This window comes from Myxine glutinosa, chromosome 8 (assembly GCF_964187855.1).
Source record: "Myxine glutinosa chromosome 8, kmMyxGlut1.1, whole genome shotgun sequence".
Lineage (NCBI taxonomy): Eukaryota > Metazoa > Chordata > Myxini > Myxiniformes > Myxinidae > Myxine > Myxine glutinosa.
In genome coordinates this window covers 8,734,123-8,761,079 of record NC_136268.1, presented here as the reverse complement: position 1 = coordinate 8,761,079, position 26,957 = coordinate 8,734,123, and the positions used below count along the sequence as shown (strand labels likewise).

The 26,957-nt window shown below is 47.1% G+C and overlaps 1 protein-coding gene across 1 annotated transcript; it reads left to right on the top strand.

Annotated features, from left to right (window-relative positions):
• Positions 1-15: 15 nt before the first annotated feature.
• TUFM (Tu translation elongation factor, mitochondrial) lies at positions 16-26,407 on the top strand. The gene is made up of 11 exons (XM_068123973.2): positions 16-102; positions 285-316; positions 7,369-7,546; positions 7,644-7,810; positions 8,810-8,914; positions 17,941-18,102; positions 18,226-18,358; positions 22,845-22,949; positions 23,648-23,799; positions 24,768-24,887; positions 25,656-26,407. The coding sequence occupies exons 1-11, from the start codon at positions 51-53 to the stop codon at positions 25,803-25,805; spliced, it is 1,356 nt and encodes a 451-aa protein (XP_067980074.1). The 5' UTR covers positions 16-50; the 3' UTR covers positions 25,806-26,407.
• The last annotated feature ends 550 nt before the right edge of the window (positions 26,408-26,957 follow it).

Genomic DNA, 26,957 nt, shown 5'->3' with positions numbered 1-26,957 from the left:
AATGAGGCTGCGTGAAGTAAAAATAGGAGAAGAAGAAGAAGAATGATCCGATGTGCTCTGCAATGGCGACTTCCTCAGGCATGCGGCTGCGGCGCTTTGCAGGTATTGGGTTACGTCAAGGTTGAGAAGCCCAGAGATGTGATAATTGAAGGACAGTGTTTGCTTTGGCAGACCGACGGATGCATCTGTTGAGGCGTGGAGACAGTGCCGCGCCATGTTTGTAACTGTTCTTTGTGTGTGTTGTGCCTCATTTTGATTTAACGCCTTGGTGTTTGTGTGCGCAGGGTTCCGCGGAGCTGTCCCCGTCGCTCTTTCGGTAAGAAATGTGGATTGGTTTGCTTGTTGGAACAACATTGGGTCTTTGACTTAACGATGCATCATGGACACCTTCGGGTTATGATATGTCCCTGTCCACTGTACAGTGTATATAATTACAGTACATGCTGTACACCGAGCACGAAAATTAACTGTACGTTATAGTTGCCAAGCTGAATATTTTACTCTTTGTAAATAAAAACATTTTTATTTAATCTGATTGACTGTGAATTCACGAGTCCACCTGAGTTACAATTGATTGATTGTGATTCAAACAAAGTACATTAATTTGTGGGACGTTAACCTGACCTCCGTCGGTCTCACCCGCATGACCTCCGTCGGTCTCACCCGCATGACCTCCGTCGGTCTCACCCGCATGACCTCCGTCGGTCTCACCCGCATGACCTCCGTCGGTCTCACCCGCATGACCTCCGTCGGTCTCACCCGCATGACCTCCGTCGGTCTCACCCGCATGACCTCCGTCGGTCTCACCCGCATGACCTCCGTCGGTCTCACCCGCATGACCTCCGTCGGTCTCACCCGCATGACCTCCGTCGGTCTCACCCGCATGACCTCCGTCGGTCTCACCCGCATGACCTCCGTCGGTCTCACCCGCATGACCTCCGTCGGTCTCACCCGCATGACCTCCGTCGGTCTCACCCGCATGACCTCCGTCGGTCTCACCCGCATGACCTCCGTCGGTCTCACCCGCATGACCTCCGTCGGTCTCACCCGCATGACCTCCGTCGGTCTCACCCGCATGACCTCCGTCGGTCTCACCCGCATGACCTCCGTCGGTCTCACCCGCATGACCTCCGTCGGTCTCACCCGCATGACCTCCGTCGGTCTCACCCGCATGACCTCCGTCGGTCTCACCCGCATGACCTCCGTCGGTCTCACCCGCATGACCTCCGTCGGTCTCACCCGCATGACCTCCGTCGGTCTCACCCGCATGACCTCCGTCGGTCTCACCCGCATGACCTCCGTCGGTCTCACCCGCATGACCTCCGTCGGTCTCACCCGCATGCTGAAGGTCAGCAGAGAGACTTAATTTTGGCAGTTTAACCAAAGAGGAGATCTCGCGAGATGACGGCGAGGTCACGTCTTTTCGAAGCTGCTCCATGCGCTCACGCTTTCGAAGCTAAGTGATATTTCTCAATTGTGTTTTTGTCGAGACTGTATCTATCTTTCGGTGTATGTACCTACAGCGTATCTTTTGGAAAATTTTCGGTGCTAATTTTTCGTTCATGTATACACAATCGTCGGTTAATGGTATCGAGTATTCTGCGGCCTAGTACTCGTAGGCTTAGACTACCGTACCGTCTCCGACCTTGTGGTTTTTTCTCTCAGCGATTCATCGAATGCGCTGAAATTATTTTCGTCTCTGTTTCGTACCAGTCGTTCACCCCGTACCTCCTTGTTTAATATCTGTACTCACAAAAAAAAAAAAAAAAAACAACCCAAAAAAATTTCCTTCCCAGGTCTTATTCGTTTATTTGTTGTTCTTTTTGTTCGTTCGTTCTTCGTTCGCGATCACGCGGTTAGAAATGTATAATCTCTCCCCTGAACAACTATTTTCTCTCATATATTATAACACCCTTTTCTTCTTTTCCTACAAAAGGATGCTTTCGTCTTGCTCACCAAATCTATTCATTCCAAAAAATATATATAATACCATCTCTTACAGTTCCTCCTTTCTACATTCCATAAACTATCCAGAACTCCATCCCTCCTCCAGTGTCCTCAAACGTATTTTTGACTCGAAGGTCTCAAACTCATTTTGCAAAAAATGTTCGTTTCCCATGAATCATACACTTTTCAAAATCCAATCTCACCCCTCCCCTCCAAATCCTCCACATCACCCATCCCTTTCAAATCTCCCCCCTTGCCCCTTCCCTCCCCTCCCTCCTAAACTCCCCCCACACCCCTCCCCTCCGAGACTCTCCCTCGCTCCTCCCCTCCTAGACTCCCCTCTCACCCCTCCTCCTCAAAGCATCCTCCCTGCTTCTTCCTCCTTCCAACTTTCACCTTCATCTCCCCAAACCTCCTGCCTTGCTCTTCCCCCTCCTCAAATAACACCTCACTGTGCCTCACCCAATCTCCATCAAACCTTTTGTCTGCCCCATTCTTCCCTTTCTCCAAGCTATTCTGAAATCTCTGACACACCTTCAACAGCTCTCCCTACCTCTTCCTCCTCTTCCACATCTTACCCTACCCCTCCCCCCCCTGTTCTGGACCCGATGCTCCCCCTTCCTCTTCATTAACGGTATGGACCTCAAACATCCGGGGCCTTCGCTCAAACTTGACTGACCTCTCCATACAGGTTGCTTCTGACAAACCAGATGTGATCTGCTTAACAGAAACTTTCCTCCTTCATGATGTCTCTGATGCCTTGGTATCTCTCGCAGGTTACTCCCTCCTCCGGTATGATAGACCTGAGCCTCGTCCTGGAGGTGGGGTTGCTATCTTTATAAAAAACTCTCTTCCTCACTCGCCCTCCACTGCCCTCTCTCCACCTCACCCCCAGGAATACCTTTGGCTACGGCTTCCCCTTCGCTCCCACCTTTTGTTCATATGTGTGTTGTACCGTCCACCAATCAGCGATGACTCCATCTACATCTCACTGTCTGATAATATGGACCAACTTCTATCTACCCATCCCAACTCTCTCTTCCTCATATGTGGTGATTTCAATTGTCACCATGCCAGTTGGCTGGGTGTGGGTACCTCTCTCACCAGCCATGGCTCTTCAGCAAAGGACTTCTGCGACTCACTGGGACTGACACAATCTGTCAATTTCCCGACCCGGATCTCAGTCAACGGAGCATCTTCTCTTCTGGATTTGGTTATGACAAACTTCCCTGAAAATGTCTGCTGCTCTTCTTCTGCTCCAATCGGCTCATCTGATCATGTGCTTGTCAAAGTGGACATCTCTCTGACCATTCTCAGAGAGCCTCCTCAGCGTCGACGAGTCTGGCATTTCACTCAGGCCAACTGGCACGGTCTTCAAGCAGCCATCAATCATCTGGACTGGTCTCCCATCTCTACCGCCTCTGACATCAACTCATCCTGGGAATTCTTTCAAAGTAAATTGCTCTCTCTCATGCACAGATTTATACCATCTCGTCTTCAGTTGTCATACCCTTCCTCCCGTCCATGGTACACGGAATCTTGTGGTGAGGCTGTTGCCCTGAAACAACTTGCTTTCGTCTCCTGGAAAGCAAATCCAACGGAAGGAAATCTCATTTCCTTTCACAAAGCCCGAAACAAGTGTATGTCCACCCTCAGGAGAGCCAGGAAACAATATCTCACCATTCTCAAGACCGAACTCTCTTATCTGTCTCCCTCTTCCAAATCCTGGTGGCGTCTGGTCAAATCTGTTTCTGGTGTTTGTTCCCCCTCCATCCCCTCCCTCACCTCAAACGGCTTAACGGCTGACTCCGCACGTGAAAAAGCTGAATGCCTCAACTCTGTGTTTGCCTCTAAATCTTGTGTCCCAAACCCATCCCTCTCTGTACCCACCGTACCCAGTCGTACCCAGCTGCTCCTGGACTCTGTGTCCTTTCCTCCTGACAAGGTGGAAAAGTTTCTGTCAACCCTCGACTCTGATTCTGCAACTTGTCCTGACGGCATCAGCCCACGGGTCCTAAAATCATGTTCTTCTGCTCTTTCACTCCCTCTTTCTGTTCTCTTCACCCTCTCTTTTGCTCAAGGTCATCTGCCATCTGCTTGGAAATCAGCCAACATCACCGCTTTGCACAAAAAAGGTGCAAAAACAGATCCCAGCAACTACAGACCAATCAGCCTTCTCCCAATTATCAGCAAAGTCATGGAATCCATCATTGCTTCAGATATTAAATCTTTCCTCTTCTCCAATGGCTTGATCTCTGATCATCAATTTGGTTTCAGACCTGGTCACTCTACTCTGGACATGCTGCTTCTGCTTTCTCAACAATGGATGGAGGTCCTCAACGCCAAACAGGAAATTAGAGCTGTCTCCCTTGACATTTCACGTGCCTTCGATACGGTCTGGCACCCTGCTCTGCTCTCCAAACTCTCCTCCTTTGGTATCCATGGAAATCTCCACACATGGCTGGCGGACTTCCTCTCTGGTCGTAGTCAACGTGTGGCCCTGAATGGGTTTCTCTCATCTCCTCTTCCTGTTCAGGCTGGAGTTCCCCAAGGTAGTGTTCTGGGCCCTGTGCTTTTTCTGGTCTTCATCAATGATCTCTCTGACTCTCTTGAAAATCCTCTCTATCTCTTTGCTGACGACTCTACTCTCTGTCGCTCCATTCCTCATCCCTCAGATCGGCAGTCTGCAGCCTCCTCACTCTCTGCAGACCTGAACAAAATCACAGACTGGTCAAACAAGTGGAACATGTCTTTCAATCCTGACAAATCTCACACTCTTACAATGTCTCTCCGAAAGGACCGACTGGACAACCCTCCCATCTACTTTCTCAACAATCCTCTCCAAGAACTTCTGTCGCTCAAGCTTTTGGGTCTCACTATCTGCCATGATCTTTCTTGGGAAAACCACATTTCCAAGCTGGCCTCCAAAGCCAGTCGCCGACTGGGCATCCTCCGTCGTGCGAAGTCCTTCCTTGGCACACCTGAGCTCCTCACCACATACAAGGCTTTCATCCGCAGCTCAATGGAATACTGTTCCCCCCTCTGGGCTGGTGCTCCTGCCTCACACCTTGCTCGGCTTCACGCTGTTGAGGCCAAAGCTTTCAGAATCATTGGAATCTCCTGCGATGTAGTCAACGCCGAGGGCCTTTCACTCACTCACCGCAGGCAGGTTGGTGGTCTTTCTGTCTTCTACCGACTCCTCTCCGGCCTTGCTCCCCCAGCTCTCTCTGTGCTCTGTCCCCCCAATATTCCTTCAGGTCGCACAAGATCTGCCTGCAACCCTCTTATGGTTAAACTGCCAAAGTCTAGGCTCTCTGCTCACCTTCACTCTTTCATTCCCCTTTTCTCCCGCCTCTGGAACAAACTCCCCCACTCCCTTCAATCCCACTCCTCCCTCCAGGTCTTTAAAACAGCTGTTCACCATCATCTCTTATCTTCCCCCATCGAAAACCTTGATCTTTTCTACCCCCGGTAATTCACCCCAGAGTCCTTGCACTGTTCATATGTTTTAATCCTCTCCCACCTCCCCCCAAGTCCTCCCGATGTCCCTGCTCTCAAATGTTGTGTTTGTGTCCTTCCCCTTCTTCCCCCTCTCTTTTGTGTCCTCCCCCCTCTCTCCCCATCTTGTCTGCCGCTCCCCTTGTTTTTTGTGTTTTGTGTGTCGGTTTGTCTTTTTGTGTGATTAATGTTTGCTCTTTCACGAGCCTCGATCTTGTATACAAAAAAAAAAAAAAAAAAAAAAAAGAGGGTTGCTGGCAGATCTTGTGGGACCTGCAGGAATATTTGGCGGACAGAACACAGAGAGAGCTGGGGGAGCTAGGCCGGAGAGGAGTCGGTAGAAGACAGAAAGACCACCAACCTGCCTGCGGTGAGCGAGTGAAAGTCCCTCGGAGTTAGCTTCATCGCAGGAGATTCCAATGATTCTGAAAGCTTTGGTTTCGACAGCGTGAAGACGAACTTGGTGTGAGGCAGGAGCACCAGCCCAGAGGGGAGAACAGTATTCCATTGAGCTGCGGATGAAAGCCTTGTATGCGGTGAGGAGCTCAGGTGTGCCGAGGAAGGACTTCCACGACGGAGGATGCCCATTCGGCGACTGGCTTTGGAGGCCAGCTTGGAAATGTGGTTTTCCCAGGAAAGATCATGACAGATAGTGAGACCCAAAAGCTTGAGCGACAGGACTTCTTGGAGAGGATTGTTCAGAAAGTGGATGGGAGGGTTGTCCAGTCGGTCTTTTCGGAGAGACATAGTAAGAGTGTGAGATTTGTCAGGATTGAAAGACATGTTCCACTTGTTTGACCAGTCTGTGATTTTGTCCAGGTCTGCAGAGAGTAAGGAGGCTGCAGACTGCTGATCTGAGGGATGATGAATGGAGGGGCAGAGAGTGGAGTCATCAGCAAAGAGATAGAGAGGATTTTTCAGAGAGTCGGAGAGATCATTGATGAAGACCAGAAAAAGCACAGGGCCCAGAACACGACCTTGGGGAACTCCAGCCAGAACAGGAAAGGGAGATGAGAGAATTCCATTCAGGGCCACACGTTGACTACGACCAGAGAGAAAGTCCGCAAGCCATGCGTGGAGATTTCCATTGATACCATAGGAGGAGAGTTTGGTGAGCAGAGCTGGGTGCCAGACCATATCGAAGGCATGTGATATGTCGAGGGAGACAGCTCTAATTTCCTGTTTGGCATTGAGGACCTCCATCCATTGTTGAGACAGCAGAACCAACATGTCCAGAGTAGAATGACCTGGTCTGACACGAAATTGATGATCAGAGATCAAGCCATTGGAGAAGAGGAAGGATTTGATATCCAAAGCAATGATGGATTCCATGACTTTGCTGATAATTGGGAGCAGGCTGATTGGTCTGTAGTTGCAAGGATCTGTTTTTGCGCCTTTTTGTGTAAAGCGGTGATGTTGGCAATTTTTAGATTTATTGAATTTATGAGGTGAGCAGGTCGAGCAAGGCAAGGTGTGAGCTTGTGCAATATATAGAGTGTTTGTGGGGCAGGAGGAGTAAGACCTGACATGAGCTTGTATAAGATGGAGTGTATGAGTGTATGAGGGGCAGGTGGAGCAAGGCCAGACATGAGCTTGTGCAAGGCCAGACATGAGCTTGTGTAATATATAGGGTGTATGAGGGGGCAGGAGGAGCAAGGCCAGACACGAGCTTGTGTAATGTATGGAGTGTTCGTGGGGTGAGATGAGCTTGTGAAGGATGTCGTTTTTATCAACTTGCTGCTGGTAGGAGAGTGACACGACTTGCGAATCTTCCTCCTGCTAACATACAGGTCATTAAATGTTTGATGAAAATTTTGTTGTTGGCCTCGTGTGTTCCTGTCATGACGTGTTAGTTGATCTAATATATGTTTCTACAGGTGGTCATCCTCATTCACATTTCTTGTTTACCTCATTTCTGTGTAGAGTACAGCACTCTGTGGACGGGTGGTGTTCGAGCCAAGGCCATGGCAGTTGCTCAATTTCCGTGGATATGCGGTCGAAGCGAAGAAGTTATTTGTCCGAGACAGACCACACATGAATGTGGGGACCATCGGCCACGTCGATCATGGGAAAACTACTCTCACTGCAGCCATCACAAAGAGTTGGTCTTAAACTTCTCTTATTTACTTTAAATCTTTTACTTTATTCCCTCTTCCCTTCTTTGTCTAATACCTCTGACTTTTATAATTCTGGTGCAGTTTTAGCGACGTCAGGTGATGCCAAGTTTAAGAAGTACGAAGAGATAGACAATGCCCCTGAGGAGAAGACCCGTGGCATCACCATAAACGCGTCCCATGTGGAGTACTCGACCGCAAGTCGGCACTACGCCCACACGGACTGCCCAGGACACGCGGATTATATCAAAGTGAGACCTCTCTGCTCCTCACCTTCCTTGTTGCGCTGTTGCACAAACACTACATCACTATCACCAACACAACCTCTTTCGTTTCTTGTTTTGTTTTATCATTAAGATCATTCCCAACATTCTGTCTGCATGTACGATAGAGGTTTACACTGGCGTAAGCTGGTGAGATCATCACCTGTTGGTCCGCCATTTTGTAGGAAGTTGATCGGGGTAATTCAAAATGTTCAAGCACTTGTTCAAGCAAAATGTTCAAGGTATATCCACAAATTTGAGGTCGCCAGGGTTACAGATCCCATGAAGAAGCACATTGATACGGAGCAGTTGTCCTATCTCCAATTGTCTCTGACTCTGCAACTGGACCAGATGGCATCAGGTCACCTGTCCTAAAAACCTGCTTTGCTGCTCTAGCGCTTCCTCTCTCTGCTGTTTTCACCCTGTCATTTGTGCTTGGCCATAGGTATTCTATCGGCTTGGGAATCATCCAACATCACTGCATTCTATAAAAAATGTGGAAAAACGGATCCCCTCACTCTGACCAATTAGCTTACTTCCAACAATCAGGAAGGTCATGCAATCCATCATCGCTGTTTACATAAAATCATTCATTTTCTCCAACAACCTCGTCTTTCTAACACCGGTTTTCAACTCCTTCCGTCCAGAGGTTGAGCAGTGCATAGAAATCAAACAAGCAAACGCTCTACTCAAATATTTTCTCGTATGATAATTATTAGAATTGAAAAATTAGTTTGTTGTGATCAGATTTGGTAACTGTACGTTTTTGAAAATGGAATTTGGTTTCCCTTAAAGTTGTTTTAATTGCCAGTAACGTATAGTGAGTGCTGCAGCTGTATCTTCGAATGGTGATGTTTCCGGCAATCACGGGACACTGCTCAGATTGCTACTTCACTGAAAATGAACTCTGCTGTTTGGGATTATTGAGCAGGTCGTCTGACCGTAATCACACTTTTTCACCATATGGTTTAACCGTCCTTTGTGCAGAACATGATTACAGGAACGTCCCAAATGGATGGCTGCATCCTCCTGGTGGCTGCAACAGATGGACAGATGCCTCAAACTCGCGAGCACCTCCTCCTTGCCAAGCAGGTGAGGCACTGGGAATGTCGGACGCCAATGTTGTACGGAATGTCGTGCAAAAGATCTGGTTCATAAATGGTACTCTTTTTCAAGGTTGTCATATTCGAAATGTATTTTTCCATTAATTGAGGAATGCTTCGTTTGGTTTATCCTTGTTTTATTTGGAACTTATTATTTATTTTTCTCAGTTCCGTTTTTATTTTTCTTTGTTCATACAAAGTCGAGGCTCGTGGAGGAGCTGAAACATATTGTTACAGATACGACTTTGATGGTATGGTGGGCCGAGCGGGATGGCCGCCGTATCCGTACAAGTTACCCCGATTGCACCCGGGGTTGACTAATCGCGCTATGCTGGCTCAATAAGAAAAAGAAGACACCCGGCTGGATTATAATGACACAATACGACACCAGGGGTTCAGTTCTCAAGTATATTCGTACGGAAAAAGGTTAGATTACAACTACAAGAGGGACAGCATAGGAAGACAGGCACTTAGACACACTCTTATATTAACCCTAGACAGACCACAGATAAACGGGACAACGCTGACTCACACGGGATTTGATGGCAAGGAAAGCGGCAGTCGATGGCTCAGGTGCACCTGGCTCAGGGACAGAATCACGTACGGTGGTGTCCAGCAGATGCGGGGAGGTCGCTCAGCGCTCGTGGGTCGCGACTTTGGTGGAGATGCCGGGGAGGTCGCTCAGCGCTCGGGAGGGTGGCGTCTTGTCCTTCCAAGCTCGGGGCGCATCTCACGTCACGTCCGGCGCGGGGCCGCGTATATCCGGCGGGGAGTGACACGCCCTCGGCTCGTTAGCGCCGCCCCAGATGGCATCGGCCCATGGCTTCTCATTGGGTGCGGGGGTTACCGGCTCCGCCCTTGACGAGGGGCCGACAGGGAGCCCCTTCGTGGTAACCCCGTGGAGCGCGTGGTCAATGGCGGCTAACCGAGCCGGAAGGAGGACGCCCACTCCCCATGCCGTCACCGCGCCGCCCCCCTCTTTTGTTGTTGTTGTTGTAGTTGGCGCTTCTTCATGGGGAAGAGATGCGGAGAGGTATGGGGAGGTCCTAAACTTCCTAACAGGTGCCATATAATCACATTCTGGTGCAACGAAGAGTCATAATTAATGGAAACAAGTCCTTAACTGACATAGATTAAGAATAACTAGCAAGATGTCCTATAATTGTCTACGTGTGGTGCGGGGGACCTGGGCACGACATTTAATGGGGGGATGAAGGGGAAGATCGGCTCTAATGGGTGTTGTTTACAGACAATGGGACTAGGGAATGGGGTAAGGGAGAGTTGGGGAGTATCGGAGAAAATAGGGGAATATTTACAAGCGGATATGGAGGCCAAATTCCATATTCGCAACATTGCACCCTTCTCTACCCTCGGGGCGTCCCGACCCGATAAATTTTTACCTACTTTAGTGTGGCACGCAATGTAGTTCCCTCTACTATTAACTCTACCCTGAGTGCGACAGTTTTACAGATATTCACAAATGAGTAAATATGTCCCCCTGCGACGTTGCACCCTTCTCCTCACAGAAACACACCCACAGGATAACCGAATCCGGAAAGAATTCTCAAACTAAACATACAGCCGGTAGGGAGCATTATTTACAAGACTACGCTGCTATTTACACTACGATCCAGGACCTGTTTTTGGAGGAACACATGCAGATGTTATGCATAGAGAGAGCGCGCTTGCCAACATCGATACACCAACCCACGAGTGCTCTGTGGCCGACGGCCTTTAATAACGTGCAGAGCACCCTTTCCCGAGCATCAACAGCACCACCCCACCACCAATCGGTGCAGTCACCATTGTTCATTGGAATAAAAATAACTTCAACAACCCCTAACCCTGCAGGTGTCTCTTGCTCTTCTTGTGGTGCACTTGGTGGTGTTAACTATTAGTGGTTCACCTGTATGGCATAGGTGCCACGTTGATCCATAGGTCCATCCCCGGGTGGTGCTTGGCCGCAAACGAACTGCGGTCCATTGTGGGTGGCCACAAACATTGCGGTCCATATGGTGTACCGATCCAGGCAGCGAACAGCGAAAGTGCAGGCCCACAACTGCGCAGCCAGCACCTCTCTCTCCTCTCTCTCTACCCCAAAGCCAGATCCTCGGAGGTGGGAGACAAAAGAAGCAAACAAGTGAGTAAGGTGGTAAGGGCGCAAAAGTGCACGCAATGTAAGGTAATGCACACTGGGGGCACATGGGAACCAGGTGAGACAGGTACGTTCCTATCGTACGCCCCCCCCCCCACCAGGTAACCTACATGGCCCCTCCCTTACCCCTTACTGCATCCACACAACACAACACTACTCATAAACATCTACTTTACAAATCAACAAACATCCCTACTGTCTTCCCCGTTCCTCCCATATACCAAATTCGTCTTCTCTCCCTCCTAACCAATCAAATTTGCCATTTTCAACTCTCATCAAAATTTGCCATTTTCAACTCAACATCAAAATTTGCCATTACCAATTCATCATCAGTCCCTCCTAGGGAGGGAGAGATGGAATCACCCCAATGTCTCATCCACGTCGTGATGCGTCTCACAAATCCTCACAGCAATTCTCATTTCTGCAACACTACCAAAGAAAACACAGGTGTGGAGTCATCATCATCACCACAGGCAAGTGGCTGCGTATGGTGCGACAGGTTCATCAATCCTAACTATCTCCTAAATGACTTTAACAACTTTACCCTACCCGGGGGCTTTCTCCGGCCAAACCATTGGCCCTCTTACACTATGGGTTCTAAAAACCAATTCCCATTGGCCAAACTGTGGTGCTCTTCAATTTGGGGTCTCACTCCCCCGATTCATCTCCCGGTGCCCTCGTACAATTTCTGGGCTGCGACGTGTACCTCTCCCGGTGGGTCTACCCACCTGCACACCTCCACCACTGCAGTTGCCTCCGAGCTTACCTGCTCCTTACCCTAACCTAACTACCTGGGGAAGGCCCTCTGGCACTCTCCCCACTCGGTGCCCTCTCTGGCACTGGGCTACCCGGGTCCATCCTCCGGATCCTCGGGCCCCATCCACAACTCTACCGGCTCCCAGAGCCCACCTGCGGCCTCACCTGGCCGACATCCTCACAGTGGTGGAGTGCCCAACCAACTACACACACTAACAGGCTACACGCCCAGCCATTTCCACAACACTAATGCACCCATTCACAACACCATTCTGCAACCGCACCACAAATGCCAATATCCAACCACAATTTACCTGCACCCTCTACCTAACACTTACACTACCCGCCCCGGGTGCTCGTGAAAGGGGTCCACTCTTCCCCCATCCACACCTTCGCACCATGCACACCACTCCGTACCACTCACTCCAACTCTCTCCACACACCTGTACCTGCACACCTGTGCTCTCACACCTGGTGCCACCTGCACCCTTCTCTCCCCAAGCGCATTCGCGCTGATCCACACACTCACTACTCATACACTGCTCCACACACCTGTCCAGTTGCACACCTGTGCAATCACACCTGTTCAATTCTCACAAACACGGCATCATCTCAGCTAACTACTCCCTTCTGAAACTTGCGCTTCCCAGTCGTCCCTTTAAACTATTGCGCTCCCACGTCATTATCATCCATACTAATCTACCTGCGTCCCCACTACAGGTATCAGTCACTAACTAAACTTAACGTCACCTAATGTCATCTTCTCTAGAGCCCTATTGATATAACCTAACCCACCCGGGCTAGTTTTCACTGCCATACACCCCATAAACTATTGCTCCTTTGCCCCCACATGGGAAGGATGGTGGATTTGCCATCCCACCACATCGGGGGTCTCTCACTATCAATTTTGCACGTCAAATTTCAACAAATTAAAAATTTGCCAATCACTGCCCATCATCTGCCAATCACTACTGCCAATCCCTTGCCAATCATCAAATTTTGTTTTTCTCTAATTTTGGGTCCAAAACACTAACCTCATCACCCAGTCTACTCACTACTACCTCTCGGTGCGCCAATTCCCGTCCAAAGCCCGGCTTCGTAAAGCCAAGCAATGGATGCTGGTTGTTCTGTGCCAGTGGCTGGCTGCATCCTGCCTTCGGTGCAGGGAAGGAGGTTTACCCGGCCCGAGATCCCACGCACCTTCTCGGCACGGAGCCATCCAATGCCCCGATCTCGACCTGCCGGCACGTCTCACCAAAAAGTGGTCGCCATGACGACCCTTTCTATCGGGCTGCCAGCTCCGCCTAGTGGAGCCTGGACGCGGCCGTTCAAAGCGAGGCCCGGCACGCACCGAGGGCCTGCTTCGGCTAAAAGTCGCTCTAACCTCTAACCCGTGTAACGTCGATGCTTCACCTGGACGCTTACACCCCGTGGCCCGTTCCTTGCTCACACATCCAGCCGTGCCCATGCTCCTCGTACCTTTCCTTACACACCCAGGTACACTCATTCCACTCACAGCCTTGGTCACACACCTGACCACCGAACATTTTGGCACACATTCGTTCGTAGCACACCTCACCAAAACACCTCTTCGCGCCCCCTCCTCGGTCACCTCCTCTGTGACAATCACAGGTGTGCCCTCATTCGCACACCCAACCACGTGCCTCACCACCAATTCCAGCGTGCATTCCCACTCACGCTCTACCATTCCAGGTGTGCATCCTTCCATCCCAGGTGTACATCCTCGCTCACCTGTCACAACTAACTCACGCTCCATGTCACTCTCACTACTTTCACCTCCACTCGTGACAACGCACTCACCCTTACTCTTGACAGCACACTCTTTCCTCATGCACCTGTCCGTCACACACCTTTCTCGCGCACACTCTCCCGTTACACCCTCTGTAACACTCACCACAGGTGGACACTCTTCCTTACTTCTGACAGCGCACTCTTTCCTCATGCACCTGTCGGTCACACACCTTTCTCGCGCACACTCTCCCGTTACACCCTCTGTAACACTCACCACAGGTGGACACTCTTCCTTACTTCTGACAGCGCACTCTTTCCTCATGCACCTGGCCGTCACACACCTTTCTCGCGCACACTCTTGCGCACACTCTCCGGTCACACCCTCTGTAACACTCACCACACCACGCTTCCATGTGCTCCCTCGCACACGCGCTACGACCGACTCACTCCCGCCAGCACACTCACTCCTTGGCACGCACTTTTTCCTCACACACCCCAGAGTCGGACTTTCTTGCACACCTCCTTTTTCGCACACCAGACCTGTCGCACACTTCACCAACGGCCTCTCACGAACACCCGGGTCTATCTCGACCCCCAAGCCTCTTAAATCACCTGGCGCATCATACGCACGACCATATTGGTCACCACTTACACCGGGTCCTCTTCCTCTTCGCTTCTCCTCCATCACCTGCGAATCCCTCATCCGGTTAATGAGCACATCATCACGATCCAAACACAGACTTTGGACCAATTCTTTTATCTCCTCTTTTATCTCTTTCTTATCCCCTCTCCGTCTCTTCTTAATTTCGCTCACCCCTTCTTCCACTTTTTCTAATTTCTGCTTCACCTCTTTTATTCCCCGGTACGTCTCCTCAAGCTCATCCTCTAAGGCTACCTTGACCGTTTCCAGGTGCGTCCTCACCTGCCGGTCCTTCGTCTCCATTACCTCTATCACCTCGTCCAGCCTCGTTGTCAGTCCCTCACGTACCATCTGACATTCCCTCTTCGTCGCTACCAAGTCATCTTTTAGTTCTTTCTGTGTCACTTTTAACCCTCCTAATACCGCAGTGTTCCTTTGAACCTGCTCCACTAACTCCGTCTGTCCCACCGTCAGCTGCTCCACCTCCTGCGTCAGGTCCTCTATGCCCCCTTGTAACTTTACAGTCCCCTTTCTCACCTCCTTTTCCATGTGCTCCTCACAGTGCCTCACCTCCTCGCGCACTCCTCCGACCTCCTCACTCACTCCTCTTCTGATCTGCTCTCCCATCACTTGCATCTCCTGCCCAGATGCCACCCTCATCTGCTCCATTTCCTCCCTGTGAGCATCCAGTTTGGTTTCTACCCCCATTCTGACCCCCTCTATCTGCTGCTCCATTTGTTTAACTTCCCTTTCCGCTTGGTCCCTCATGTCCCTCAATTTGCCTTCCATACTGTTTTCTAACCCCTCTAACCCTTTTTGCATCCCTTCCATTTGATTCTCTTGAGCGGCCATTGTTTTCTACCCCCGTTAACCCATTTTTCACTTCTTTTATCCCGTTGTCTAACCCCTCAAAATTATTGTCTAACTTCCCAATTTTCTTGTCTAACTCCTCAAAATTATTGTCTAACTTCCCAATTTTCTTGTCTAACTCCTCAAAATTATTGTCTAACTTCCCAATTTTCTTGTCTAACTCCTCAAAATTATTGTCTAACTTCTCAATTTTCTTGTCTAACTTCTCAAAATTATTGTCTAACTTCTCACCGGTACCCCTCGCTTCGTCCCTCATTACCCCCATTTGGTTTCCCATTACCCCCATTTGGCCCTCCAATCGCTCACCCTGAGCATCCATCCGGTTCCCCAATTGGTTACTCTGCAGTTTGAGGGACGCCTGCATTTGCGCCATAAATTGCTCCATGAGGACCTGCATCTGGGCCATCCCTCCCACTTGTGCAGCGGGTGCGGCCGCCGTAGCTATGTGCGAGGCGCCATTTCGCGCGTCTGCTACCCCCGCTGTTTCGCTCTCCTCACGTGTCTCAATTTGGTCCTGGACCGACCCTGCTTCACTCTCCCCTACCGGACCCCAGCCGTCTTGATCCGCCATAGCGCGACTTGCAAAATTCGAGTTTCGTAAAACAAAACAAATTTCGGCCGCTCCAAATTTTGACCAAATTTTTTTTTTTTCCTCTATTCGTTTTTTTTTTTTTTCAAAATTTGGTCGGGCCTCGAATCTCACTCCCGACACCAATTGTTACAGATACGACTTTGATGGTATGGTGGGCCGAGCGGGATGGCCGCCGTATCCGTACAAGTTACCCCGATTGCACCCGGGGTTGACTAATCGCGCTATGCTGGCTCAATAAGAAAAAGAAGACACCCGGCTGGATTATAATGACACAATACGACACCAGGGGTTCAGTTCTCAAGTATATTCGTACGGAAAAAGGTTAGATTACAACTACAAGAGGGACAGCATAGGAAGACAGGCACTTAGACACACTCTTATATTAACCCTAGACAGACCACAGATAAACGGGACAACGCTGACTCACACGGGATTTGATGGCAAGGAAAGCGGCAGTCGATGGCTCAGGTGCACCTGGCTCAGGGACAGAATCACGTACGGTGGTGTCCAGCAGATGCGGGGAGGTCGCTCAGCGCTCGTGGGTCGCGACTTTGGTGGAGATGCCGGGGAGGTCGCTCAGCGCTCGGGAGGGTGGCGTCTTGTCCTTCCAAGCTCGGGGCGCATCTCACGTCACGTCCGGCGCGGGGCCGCGTATATCCGGCGGGGAGTGACACGCCCTCGGCTCGTTAGCGCCGCCCCAGATGGCATCGGCCCATGGCTTCTCATTGGGTGCGGGGGTTACCGGCTCCGCCCTTGACGAGGGGCCGACAGGGAGCCCCTTCGTGGTAACCCCGTGGAGCGCGTGGTCAATGGCGGCTAACCGAGCCGGAAGGAGGACGCCCACTCCCCATGCCGTCACCGCGCCGCCCCCCTCTTTTGTTGTTGTTGTTGTAGTTGGCGCTTCTTCATGGGGAAGAGATGCGGAGAGGTATGGGGAGGTCCTAAACTTCCTAACAGGTGCCATATAATCACATTCTGGTGCAACGAAGAGTCATAATTAATGGAAACAAGTCCTTAACTGACATAGATTAAGAATAACTAGCAAGATGTCCTATAATTGTCTACGTGTGGTGCGGGGGACCTGGGCACGACATTTAATGGGGGGATGAAGGGGAAGATCGGCTCTAATGGGTGTTGTTTACAGACAATGGGACTAGGGAATGGGGTAAGGGAGAGTTGGGGAGTATCGGAGAAAATAGGGGAATATTTACAAGCGGATATGGAGGCCAAATTCCATATTCGCAACAATATAATTAGGTCGCAACACAACAAAAGAAAAAGTAGAAGGAGAGAAGGAAACAGCAGGATCATGAGATGAAATAGGGGGAGACTTGCACAAATAAGGGATGTGCTGAAGAACGAGGGCATGGGGAGGACACACGTTGTGAACAAGATGGATAGTCGCAAACGCTCAAAAGGAAAAACTAGAAACTTGGAAGGAGGAGTCTGCGAGTTAGGGGTGTTTTGCGTAGCACTGCCTTTTTAAAGGTTAAAGGTAGAATTTTTGATACTCCTCCCAAGTTGCTTTGACATATTGTTTTTTTTGTTTTTGTTTTTTTTTGTATACAAGATCGAGGCTCATGTAAGAACTAACATTAATGGCAAAAAGACAAATTGATACATAAAACATATGATAAAGGGAGCGGGAGACAAGATGGGGAGAGAGAGGGAAGCACACAAGTACAACATTTGAGAGCAGGGACATCGGGAGATCTGTGGGAGGGAGAGGGCTTGGGGCGAGGAGGCACGGGAAGGGGGGGGGGGGGGGGGAAGGAGGGGCGCTGGGAGAGGTATAAAACACATGGATATGTTCACCAGAAGTGTGGCAATTTAACCTACTTTGGACATACAATGTAACCCTAACGGGCAAATACACTCTCTGGGCATTAATGAGACTTTGGAATACCATTCTCTGTGATTGCTTGTGTCAGTCTGTGCTTGGCAGACAACATTAAACAAATGGTTTTGTCAACTAAAAGTTGTTGAGAAGAGCCATGTTTACTGATTTGGTAAATCGATGAGGTGTGGCTGACATTTTAAGCATTGGCCGTTTATCGCAACAAAAGTGCTGTTTTTGTAACTTTTAGTTGTTGGTGAGATAGCTGAGGTTTTCTGTGTATTTTGTTGAAAGTTTGAATGCCATCAATGGAGACAGTTTTGAAACTTATGGTTGTTCATGTGGCAGATCTTGGTTGAGTGCGACTGGTGCTTGCTCGAGTTTAAACGGAACTCCCGTGTGTGGGGGAGCAGATTGGCATTGACCACCTTGTGGTGTTCATCAACAAGGTGGATATGGTGGATCAAGATGTGCTGGACCTCGTGGAACTTGAGATCCGTGAGGTCCTCACCTCGTATGGCTATGACGGCGAGAATACCCCTGTAGTCTGTGGCTCTGCACTTTGTGCCCTGGAGGTAGGAAGCGAATAGTGCTTATGCATGTTTGAATCCGTGTTGTGGTGTTTCTATGCTTGTTGACTTTTGCATTTCAAACTTCAGGCAATAATCTGTGAATTTGCTCTGTTTTCATTGTGCTAGGATCGTGAGCCTCAAATTGGGAAGGAGGCAGTTATGAAACTGCTCGATGCTGTGGATACCTTCATCCCATTGCCTAAGCGATCCCTGGATTTGCCTTTCATGGTGCCCATTGAAACGACATTCACAATCCCAGGTGAAATTTCTATTCAATATGCCATTCCTTCTTTGTCAGTCATTTACTGTTAAAACATTTTTTTTTCTGCAAACTTTCTTTTTGTGATAGCCTAACGAAGCACAACCTTAAAATGATTGCTGTGTGGCACAGTTAATTTGATATTAAAAGATGAACAGTGCAATTGGGAAACACACATTAAATGTGATATTAAAAGATGAACAGTGTGATTGGGAAACACATTTGATGTGATATTTAAAGACGAACAGTGTGATTGGGAAACACATTTAATGTAATATTAAAAGATAAACAGTGCGATTGGGAAACATTTAATGTGATATTAAAAGATAAACAGCGGGATTGGGAAACACACATTTAATGTGATATTAAAAGATAAAGTGTGATTGGGAAACACACATTTAATGTGATATTGAAAGATAATGTGTGATTGGGAAACACACATTTAATGTGATATTAAAAGATGAACAGTGTGATTGGGAAACACACATTTAAAGCACTTTTAAAAGATAAACAGCGCAATTGGGAAACACACATTTAATGTAATATTAAAAGATAAACAGTGCGATTGGGAAACATTTAATGTGATATTAAAAGATAAACAGCGGGATTGGGAAACACACATTTAATGTGATATTAAAAGATAAAGTGTGATTGGGAAACACACATTTAATGTGATTTTAAAAGATAATGTGTGATTGGGAAACACACATTTAATGTGATATTAAAAGATGAACAGTGTGATTGGGAAACACACATTTAAAGCCCTTTATAAGATAAACAGCGCAATTGGGAAACACACATTTAATGTGATATTAAAAGATAAACAGCGCGATTGGGAAACACACATTTAATGTGATATTAAAAGATAAACCGGGATTGGGAAACACACATTTAATGTGATATTAAAAGATAAACAGTGTGATTGGGAAACACACATTTAATGTGATATTAAAAGACGAACAGCGCGATTATGGTTGTTATGGTTGTTGTTCATGTGGCAGATCTGGGACACACATTTAAAAACTCTTAAAAGACGAATAGCGCAATTGGCAAACACACATTTAAAGCAGTCTTAGAAGATGAACAGCGCGATTGGGAAACATTTAATGAGCTATTTAAAAAAATTAACGTGATGCCTCTTATCCATGACAGTCTCCGCCACGGTTATATCAGAACGAGCTGAATCATCACATGGTCATAGATTCCTTAACCCCAATATAGGGCTGTTCAAAAATGATGTAACACTATTTGTTTTCAGGAAGTACGTACCGTGCATGCTGACGGGCTTGATTATGTTAAACTATACGAATAATTTTTATTTGACATTGATAAGATTTTTCTGGATCCCTCATTGTGAATAACACGCGACCCAAACAAGGCCCATGGAAATCTGACGCAATAAACCCGGGCAGTGTATAATCAGCAGAGGCCTACAGTGCTGATGTCTCAGCCCCCTAAGCTAATGCCCCAGAAAACCATGATGGCAGCCATATTTTGTCTGGGTTACCATGGTGGTGGAGTGGAACGCCAAATGTGGGTGGGGTCTGACAGCTTTCTGACCAATGGGTGCACATTTCAAAAATGGAACCACACCAAGAACCACAACCAACAACAACACAGAGCTGTTGTCTGTCTACCTGCAACGTATCGATGGTGAATTCATTTAATTATCATTTGTTAATAACGTTATCCTGCTCGGACCAAAAGCCGATCTGGGAATTGTTTTGCTGGAAAGTTATTATCCAAAGCTGGAATTGCAGTTGCAAAACTTCAGGAGCGATGCAAGTGTCCGGTGTAATGCTTTTAGAATATCCTAGATGTGTTTAGCTCGCAGAATGTCAATGCAGGGGGCGCAGGTACAAACCTGGCCCTGCTTGCATGCCTAATAAACATGGTTGTACTCTGGCCGATTTGTCATTTCAGTTTTTGCAGAATATTGGTTTACGAGTTATTGGTTCACGAGTTATCAAGTGACCACTATATTCGTCGTGTGTGTGTGTGTGTGTGTGTGTGTGTGTGTGTGTGTGTGTGTGTGTGTGTGTGTTTGTATCGTGGGTGTGTGTGTGTGTGTGTGTGTGTCCGTAGCATAACTACCCGATGATATCATTCGATCTTGTTGAAACTTGGGTGGGAGGTTGATATGATCTAGTTGTCCTGCCTAGAGTGGGCGTATTGCGCCCATTGTAGACAGAGCCACGCCCGAAAAAGATATCTTTTTAGGGGGTGATATCATGAGTTCAAGCTACATCTTCTCCGAGGGGTTTGGTGGAATCTGACGGGTTTCGGTATTTGGTTAGGCCAATGTCATGTGTCTAGCACAACCTTAAAATGATTGCTGTATGGCGCATTAAATTTGATATTAAAAGATAAAGTGTGATTGGGAAACACACATTTAATGTGATCTTAAAAGATGAACAGTGTGATTGGGAAACACATTTAAAGCACTTTTAAAAGATAAACAGTGCGATTGGGAAACACATTTAATGTGATATTAAAAGATGAAGTGTGATTTCGAGCCAGGAGCTTGATTTTTCATTTTCACCCCAAGGCCAAGGTCACAAGGTCACAAAATTTAGAAAAGTCAATTTTTGATGGTTTTATTACATTGTGCGCTTCCTGATAGGGTGAAATGTCGTACGTGATCTTATATTATCACATATACACAAAGAATTAAGTTAAGCACCCCCCCCCGTTTTTTTACAACCTCGCACATTACAAGTTTGTTGTCGTCAAAACAGTGTAATATACCCATGATATTGCTATATTTTCTGGAGAAGTGATATTATGGTCACATAAAAACATAACAATCATGCCGTTTTCAATATTTTATTCTGAATAATTTAAGGTGAAATTTTTTGGGAATTTTAGGCATATTCTCACCTCAATTTAAGTATGGAGCTATAGGTCCATCACAGACAGTGTGGATGACGTTTAGGTTTTCTAACGTACAGTCATTGTTCTGAGAAGACCTCTAGCGATCTTTGCGTCAATAACGTGTGTAGGACCCACGTGATCGGATCACTGACTCAACCAATCACTTTTTATCACTTTGATCACTCAATTTCATCAATGGATAATTGCTAATGTCATACCAATCATTATTTGATCTCACATACCTTAGAATATATGCCAATGTATACATATACACAAAGAATATATATTAGGGGGTGCTTACCTTAATTCGTTGTGCAGGGGTGCTTAACTTAATTCTTTGTGTATACATCATGAAATACAAGTTTTCAAACAAATTTCAGAATCTTTGACCTTTGAAGGTCACAAAGGTCAAATTTTCAAAGTTGTCGGAATCGAACCGAATTTTCGGTATTGTGTAGCTAACTAGTCTCGACAGATAATACATTCCTATTTATATTTTTTCAATGTCGGTTTTGACTTTTAAAGGTCACAAAGGACGGCCATTTCAAAGTAGTCCATCCTTTGTCATTGAATACCGCTCGCTCGTGAACCATCGTCTCCTGACTTGTCAAGTGACCACTATATTCGTCGTGTGTGTGTGTGTCTGTCTGTCTGTGTGTCTGTCCGCAGCATAACTACCTGATGATATCATCCGATCTTGAACCTTGGGTGGGAGGTTGATATCATGATCTAGTTGTGTTCTGCCTAGAGTGGGCATATTGCGCCCATTGTGTGCGGAGCCACGCCTGAAAAAGATGTCTTTTTAGGGGGTAATCGAGTTCAAGCTACATCTTCTCCAAGGGGTTTGGTGGAATCTGACAGGGGTTTCGATATTTGGTTAGGCCAATGTCATGTGTCTAGCCCCACGGAGCTCGATTTTTCATATTTATTTTTTTCTTTTTTTTCATTTATTTTTATTCCTTATTTTTATTTTCTCATTTCATTTTTCACCGAATTTTCGGTATTGTGTAGCTAACTAACTTCATAACTGGTTATACATTATTTTCTATCTCATTTCAAGGTCAGTAACCTTCGTTTTTACATTTCCAGGCCTGGCCTGTCCAGGCCTGTTTCGGTTATAATCCGTCCTTTGTCATCGAATACCACTCGCTCGTGAAACATCGTCGTCTCCTGACTTGTTTTCTTTATTTTCACAGCTGAAAAGTTAAAATGCTTCTAGGAAGACGACTTCTTAAGTGAGAGAGATGATTGAGAAAGGTGTGCTTGGAAAGACGAGAATGGTAAATGCTTGAACATCGGGGATGGTTGTGTGGCTTGGTGGATTGGCATCCCACAGGTTGGGGGTTGCAATTCATCCGAAGACAACAGTAACAATGATTTTGGATTCAGATTCTCAAAATCCAGCTTAGGGTTGCGGGATATTAAAATATCATTGTACTGCAGGTTAAAACTCCATCTGGCTCGTTGATATTCAGAGTTGGTCCGTTTTACATCTGACACGAGTCATTCCTGCATTGCAGTTGACACTCATTGCCCTTTGGGCAATTTGTGATGGGCACTAAAATGTTATTGCATGATACAACTGCGTGCAATGCTCCTTTGCTATCCACAGGACGTGGTACTGTGGTTTCGGGTCGAGTGGAGCGTGGAGTCATCAAGAAAGGAGCCGAATGCGAAATCATTGGGTACAACAAAGATACTCGTTCCATCATCACAGGCAAGAAAAGCTTCCTGTTGATTGTCTACTTGATTATTCTGTGGCATTGTTCTCTCCAGGTATTTGTGAGTTTGAAAGCAAGCAGCTGATCTGGACTCATGTTGGTGTTTAACCAGCTTTATAGTTTTCATCATCATTTAACCTCTTCAGTACATGCTTTTCAGCTGAAGTTGATTGATTGATAACCTACCTCATTGGTCAGCAAGGACAGCCTTAGTCATTCATGTATAACACATTTGAATCGATTATTATCTCTACTAACATCCCTGGTGTTGGGCTAGCGGCTAGGGTGCCGGCTTAGGATCCTAGGATCCTGGGTTCGAATCCCGGTCGCTCGCTGAATTAACGCCAGGGGGGTTGACTCAGCCTGTCATCCTTCAGAGGTCGGCTAATTGAGTACCAGTTCACTGGTAATTCCCTGTTTGTCGTTAAAGGTGGCATAAAGGGTTGGCGTCAGGAAGGGCATCCGGCCGTAAAACATTGCTTCAAAAAGGGGACCTAAAAAACAACAACAACCACGGTTCCCGAAAAAGGCCAACCCCTGCTTGCGGGGAAAAATGGCCTCTAAAACGGTGGTATTATCTCTACTAAAATTTACGTGCTTCCTGAATGAGGCTGGTAATCCTTTTTACATACAAGTGCGAAGGGGATATTGTTCTCTTTATTATTATTATTTTTTTTTTTTTCATGGCACACAGGCATTGAGATGTTCCACAAGTCCTTGGACCGTGCTGAGGCAGGGGATAACCTGGGTGCTTTGATACGAGGCTTAAAGCGAGATGATGTACGGCGTGGCATGGTAATCTGCCGGCCAGGATCTATGAAACCCCAGCAGAGAGTTGAGGCACAGGTATGAACTCCATGTATGGGTGTTTGTCTGAAAAAAAAAGAAAAAGTCTAGAATGGCACTCGGTAGAGCAGCACATACCTCTGCCAGGCTGAACATTTTGGGTTTTTCTTTACCCGACTGATAGGACAGACACCCTTTTTGAATATGATTAACCACAGCTTGTCCGCTATTGAGGCTGCTTTTGCAAACAATGGTGTTGCAGTAGACAGCTCCCCTTTTGTTTTTATGTACCCATTTTTTTTATTGACTCACATTTTTGTGCGATTATACTAACCCTCCCATCCCTCCCCGTTCCCACTTTCTCCTCCCCCGTGGAGGAACTCGTACATATATTATTTTGTAGGACTAGGTCATTAGGAAATCAGGAGATTACGAGATTGACAAATTGTGAGATTTGGAGTTTGGTTATGAGACGAACACCACATGTTACTCTTTATATTTTGAAAGTTTTCATTTTTTTTTTGTCTTGTTGACTTGGGTAAGGATGAACCCTGGTGTTGGGCTAGCGGCTAGGGTGCCGGCTTCGGATCCCAGGATCCTGGGTTCGAATCCCGGTCGATCGCTGAATTAACTCCAGGGGGGTTGACTCAGCCTGTCATCCTTCCGAGGTCGGCTAATTGAGTACCAGTACAGTGGTAATTCCCTGTTTGTCGCTAAAGGCGGCAAAAAGGGTTGGCGGCAGGAAGGCCATCCGGCCGTAAAACATTGCTTCAAAAAGGGGACCAAAGAACAACAACAACCACGGTTCCCGAAAAAGGCCAACCCCCACTTGCGGGGAAAAATGGCCTCTAAAGGTGGTTTTGACTTGGGTAAGGAAGGGCATTAGGACCTGATAAAATCTGTAATGAGCTGCACCATAAACTTTCAAGGAGCGGCGTTTGTGGCACTGTTAAGCAAATGTGGTGCCTTCACCTGCGGGTCAAGGTGTGCTTATCAATAGCACCCGTTGTGTGTGTGCTTGTGTCCAGGTGTACGTGTTGAGCAAAGAAGAAGGTGGCAGACACGGTCCTTTTGTTAACAGCTTCTCACCAGTGATGTTTTCCCTTACCTGGGACATGTCCTGCCATATTGAGCTTCCCCCAAACAAGGTCGATAGCCATAAACATCCGACAGCACTTCACCACCCTCTACCGACGGCACAACCATTTTCATAACTCTTTTGAACGTTCTGCAATTCATACCCACAATGCAACTAGTGTTAAAACACGATTACCAGGCTTGTCATATGAAAACATACGTGTTGGCATGCATCTTTGACCCATCTATCTATTAAATGTACAAATTGTGTCATTCTGCTCTCGTTAGACTCTCTGTACAAACCCATTCTACTCCTCCCTACTTTTTCCCATCTCCCCCTCCCTCTTTCCAACATATTTTCCCCTTGAGTACATAAATAAATGGACACCCACCTCTGCCTTTCATTGCCTTTGTCATGTTCCCACTTCCATATTTCACCTGTTCACACCCACACCCAACCGTTAACCATTGCCTTACATCGACCCAAATCTCAAATCTTCCTCTTCTGTCTACATTGCGTCTGGGCCTGCACTTTCTATCGTTCATTCTCCTCTGTACCACAATACATTCCCAATGCAAAAAAAATTTGGATTGACGGTGTGAATAGAATGTTTTCCTTTAATGGTAAGTGATTTGATACTTCTGGCTCTTGATTAGGGGTACGTTGGTTAGGCGGGGGATGGGGAGCGAGGGAGAGGGGATGCTCAATCCGCAGTCGGCCAGTCCGAATAAAATGAAGTCGTTTCTGTACTCATCTTTGTTTTTGGTTTGTATAGCTGTATATTTTTGTCTGTGTGCGCAATCATACCTCCGTCTTTGAATGCTACCTTGCCGTGCAGGAGATGGTGATGCCAGGGGAGGACGCATCGCTGATCTTGACCACACGGTGTCCCACAGCCCTTGAGCCAGGCCAGCGATTCACTCTGCGTGATGGTAAAATCACCGTCGGCACCGGTGTGGTCACAAAAATATTGGAGCCGAAGAGCTAGTAGACTTCGGCTCACCTTGACCCGAGCACCTCAACATGACACCTGTCCTTATGGAATCCCCCTGTGCTACCGGTTCATGAACCGATCGGTGTGTGAATATTATATTGAGATTTAAACTGCATACTTTGCCATTAAATCCAATCTTTTCTTTTTACACTTATGTTTGGGATGTTTTATTAATTCGGTGAAAATGCCAATCTTGTTGTGTTTGATCATTGACTCGGATTGGAGCACTCAGCGTGGAGGAAAAAGCAAAGTTTGAATCTTTCGTCTTGGTTGTCATGGCCTTGCTTTGTTGAAAACACTTCCCACCACCATTTTGTTTATTAACTGCAGATTGATACCACGCAGAGTCTTTTGTATTCCTCAAACCCCGTCATCCAACTCCTCTTCCTCATCTAAAGAGGAGCAGTGATGCTTGGTTGAAGTTTTCATTGGCTAGCTTGATGTGGAGTTGTATATCGCACATGGAGCCTTCCTGGTTGAACGAGTCATGGGACTTTATGGGACAAGCATCAAGGCCTCAACTCGGCAAATTGATTACTTTTTTCTCCATTCACGAACAAAAGCTCTGGCAATAAATACTTTGTGATTGGAAATGACTTGTGCTTACCGTGTTGGTTTTGTTGTTTGTCTGTCAGTTTCTTGTAAAGTTGCTGCATAGGTAAAGGCCAATGCCCTTCCTCGATCTTTAACCTGCATGAAATTGATGTTCACAGGACAATAATTTTCTCAAACTGGACTATTAAGTACATGTCCCCACAGTGCACACCTTCATTCCCAAAGTGCACACCTTTGGTGGCGGAGGTTGTTTTCAACCTTGTCAGTTTGTGTGCAGGATATCTCAAGGTTATTGATGGATTTTTTTATTTAATCTGGTGGAGGGGTTGTGTGTGTGCCAAAGAACAATTGATTCGATTTTGGTGAATATCCGAATCTGGATACGATAATTTTTTTAAGTCATTCTTCACTATGGAGTGTGATCTGGCAAAACGATACATCGCAAGATATTTCAGAGTTGTGGACGGATTTGGTCGAAACTTGGTGGAGAGGATGTGTGTGTGTGACAAGGACAATGATTCAGTTTTGGTGAATATCCGAATCCAGATACGAGGACTTTTTTATTTATTCTTCAAAATTGAGAGAAGAGGC

Excerpts from the sequence above, each read along its gene's own strand:
- TUFM (XM_068123973.2), top strand. The coding sequence starts at position 51 with ATGTGCTCTGCAATGGCGACTTCCTCAGGCATGCGGCTGCGGCGCTTT. Across the intron at positions 7,547-7,643 it reads CACTGCAGCCATCACAAAGA|TTTTAGCGACGTCAGGTGAT; the intron begins GTTGGTCTTAAA and ends ATTCTGGTGCAG. Across the intron at positions 22,950-23,647 it reads TACTCGTTCCATCATCACAG|GCATTGAGATGTTCCACAAG; the intron begins GCAAGAAAAGCT and ends CATGGCACACAG.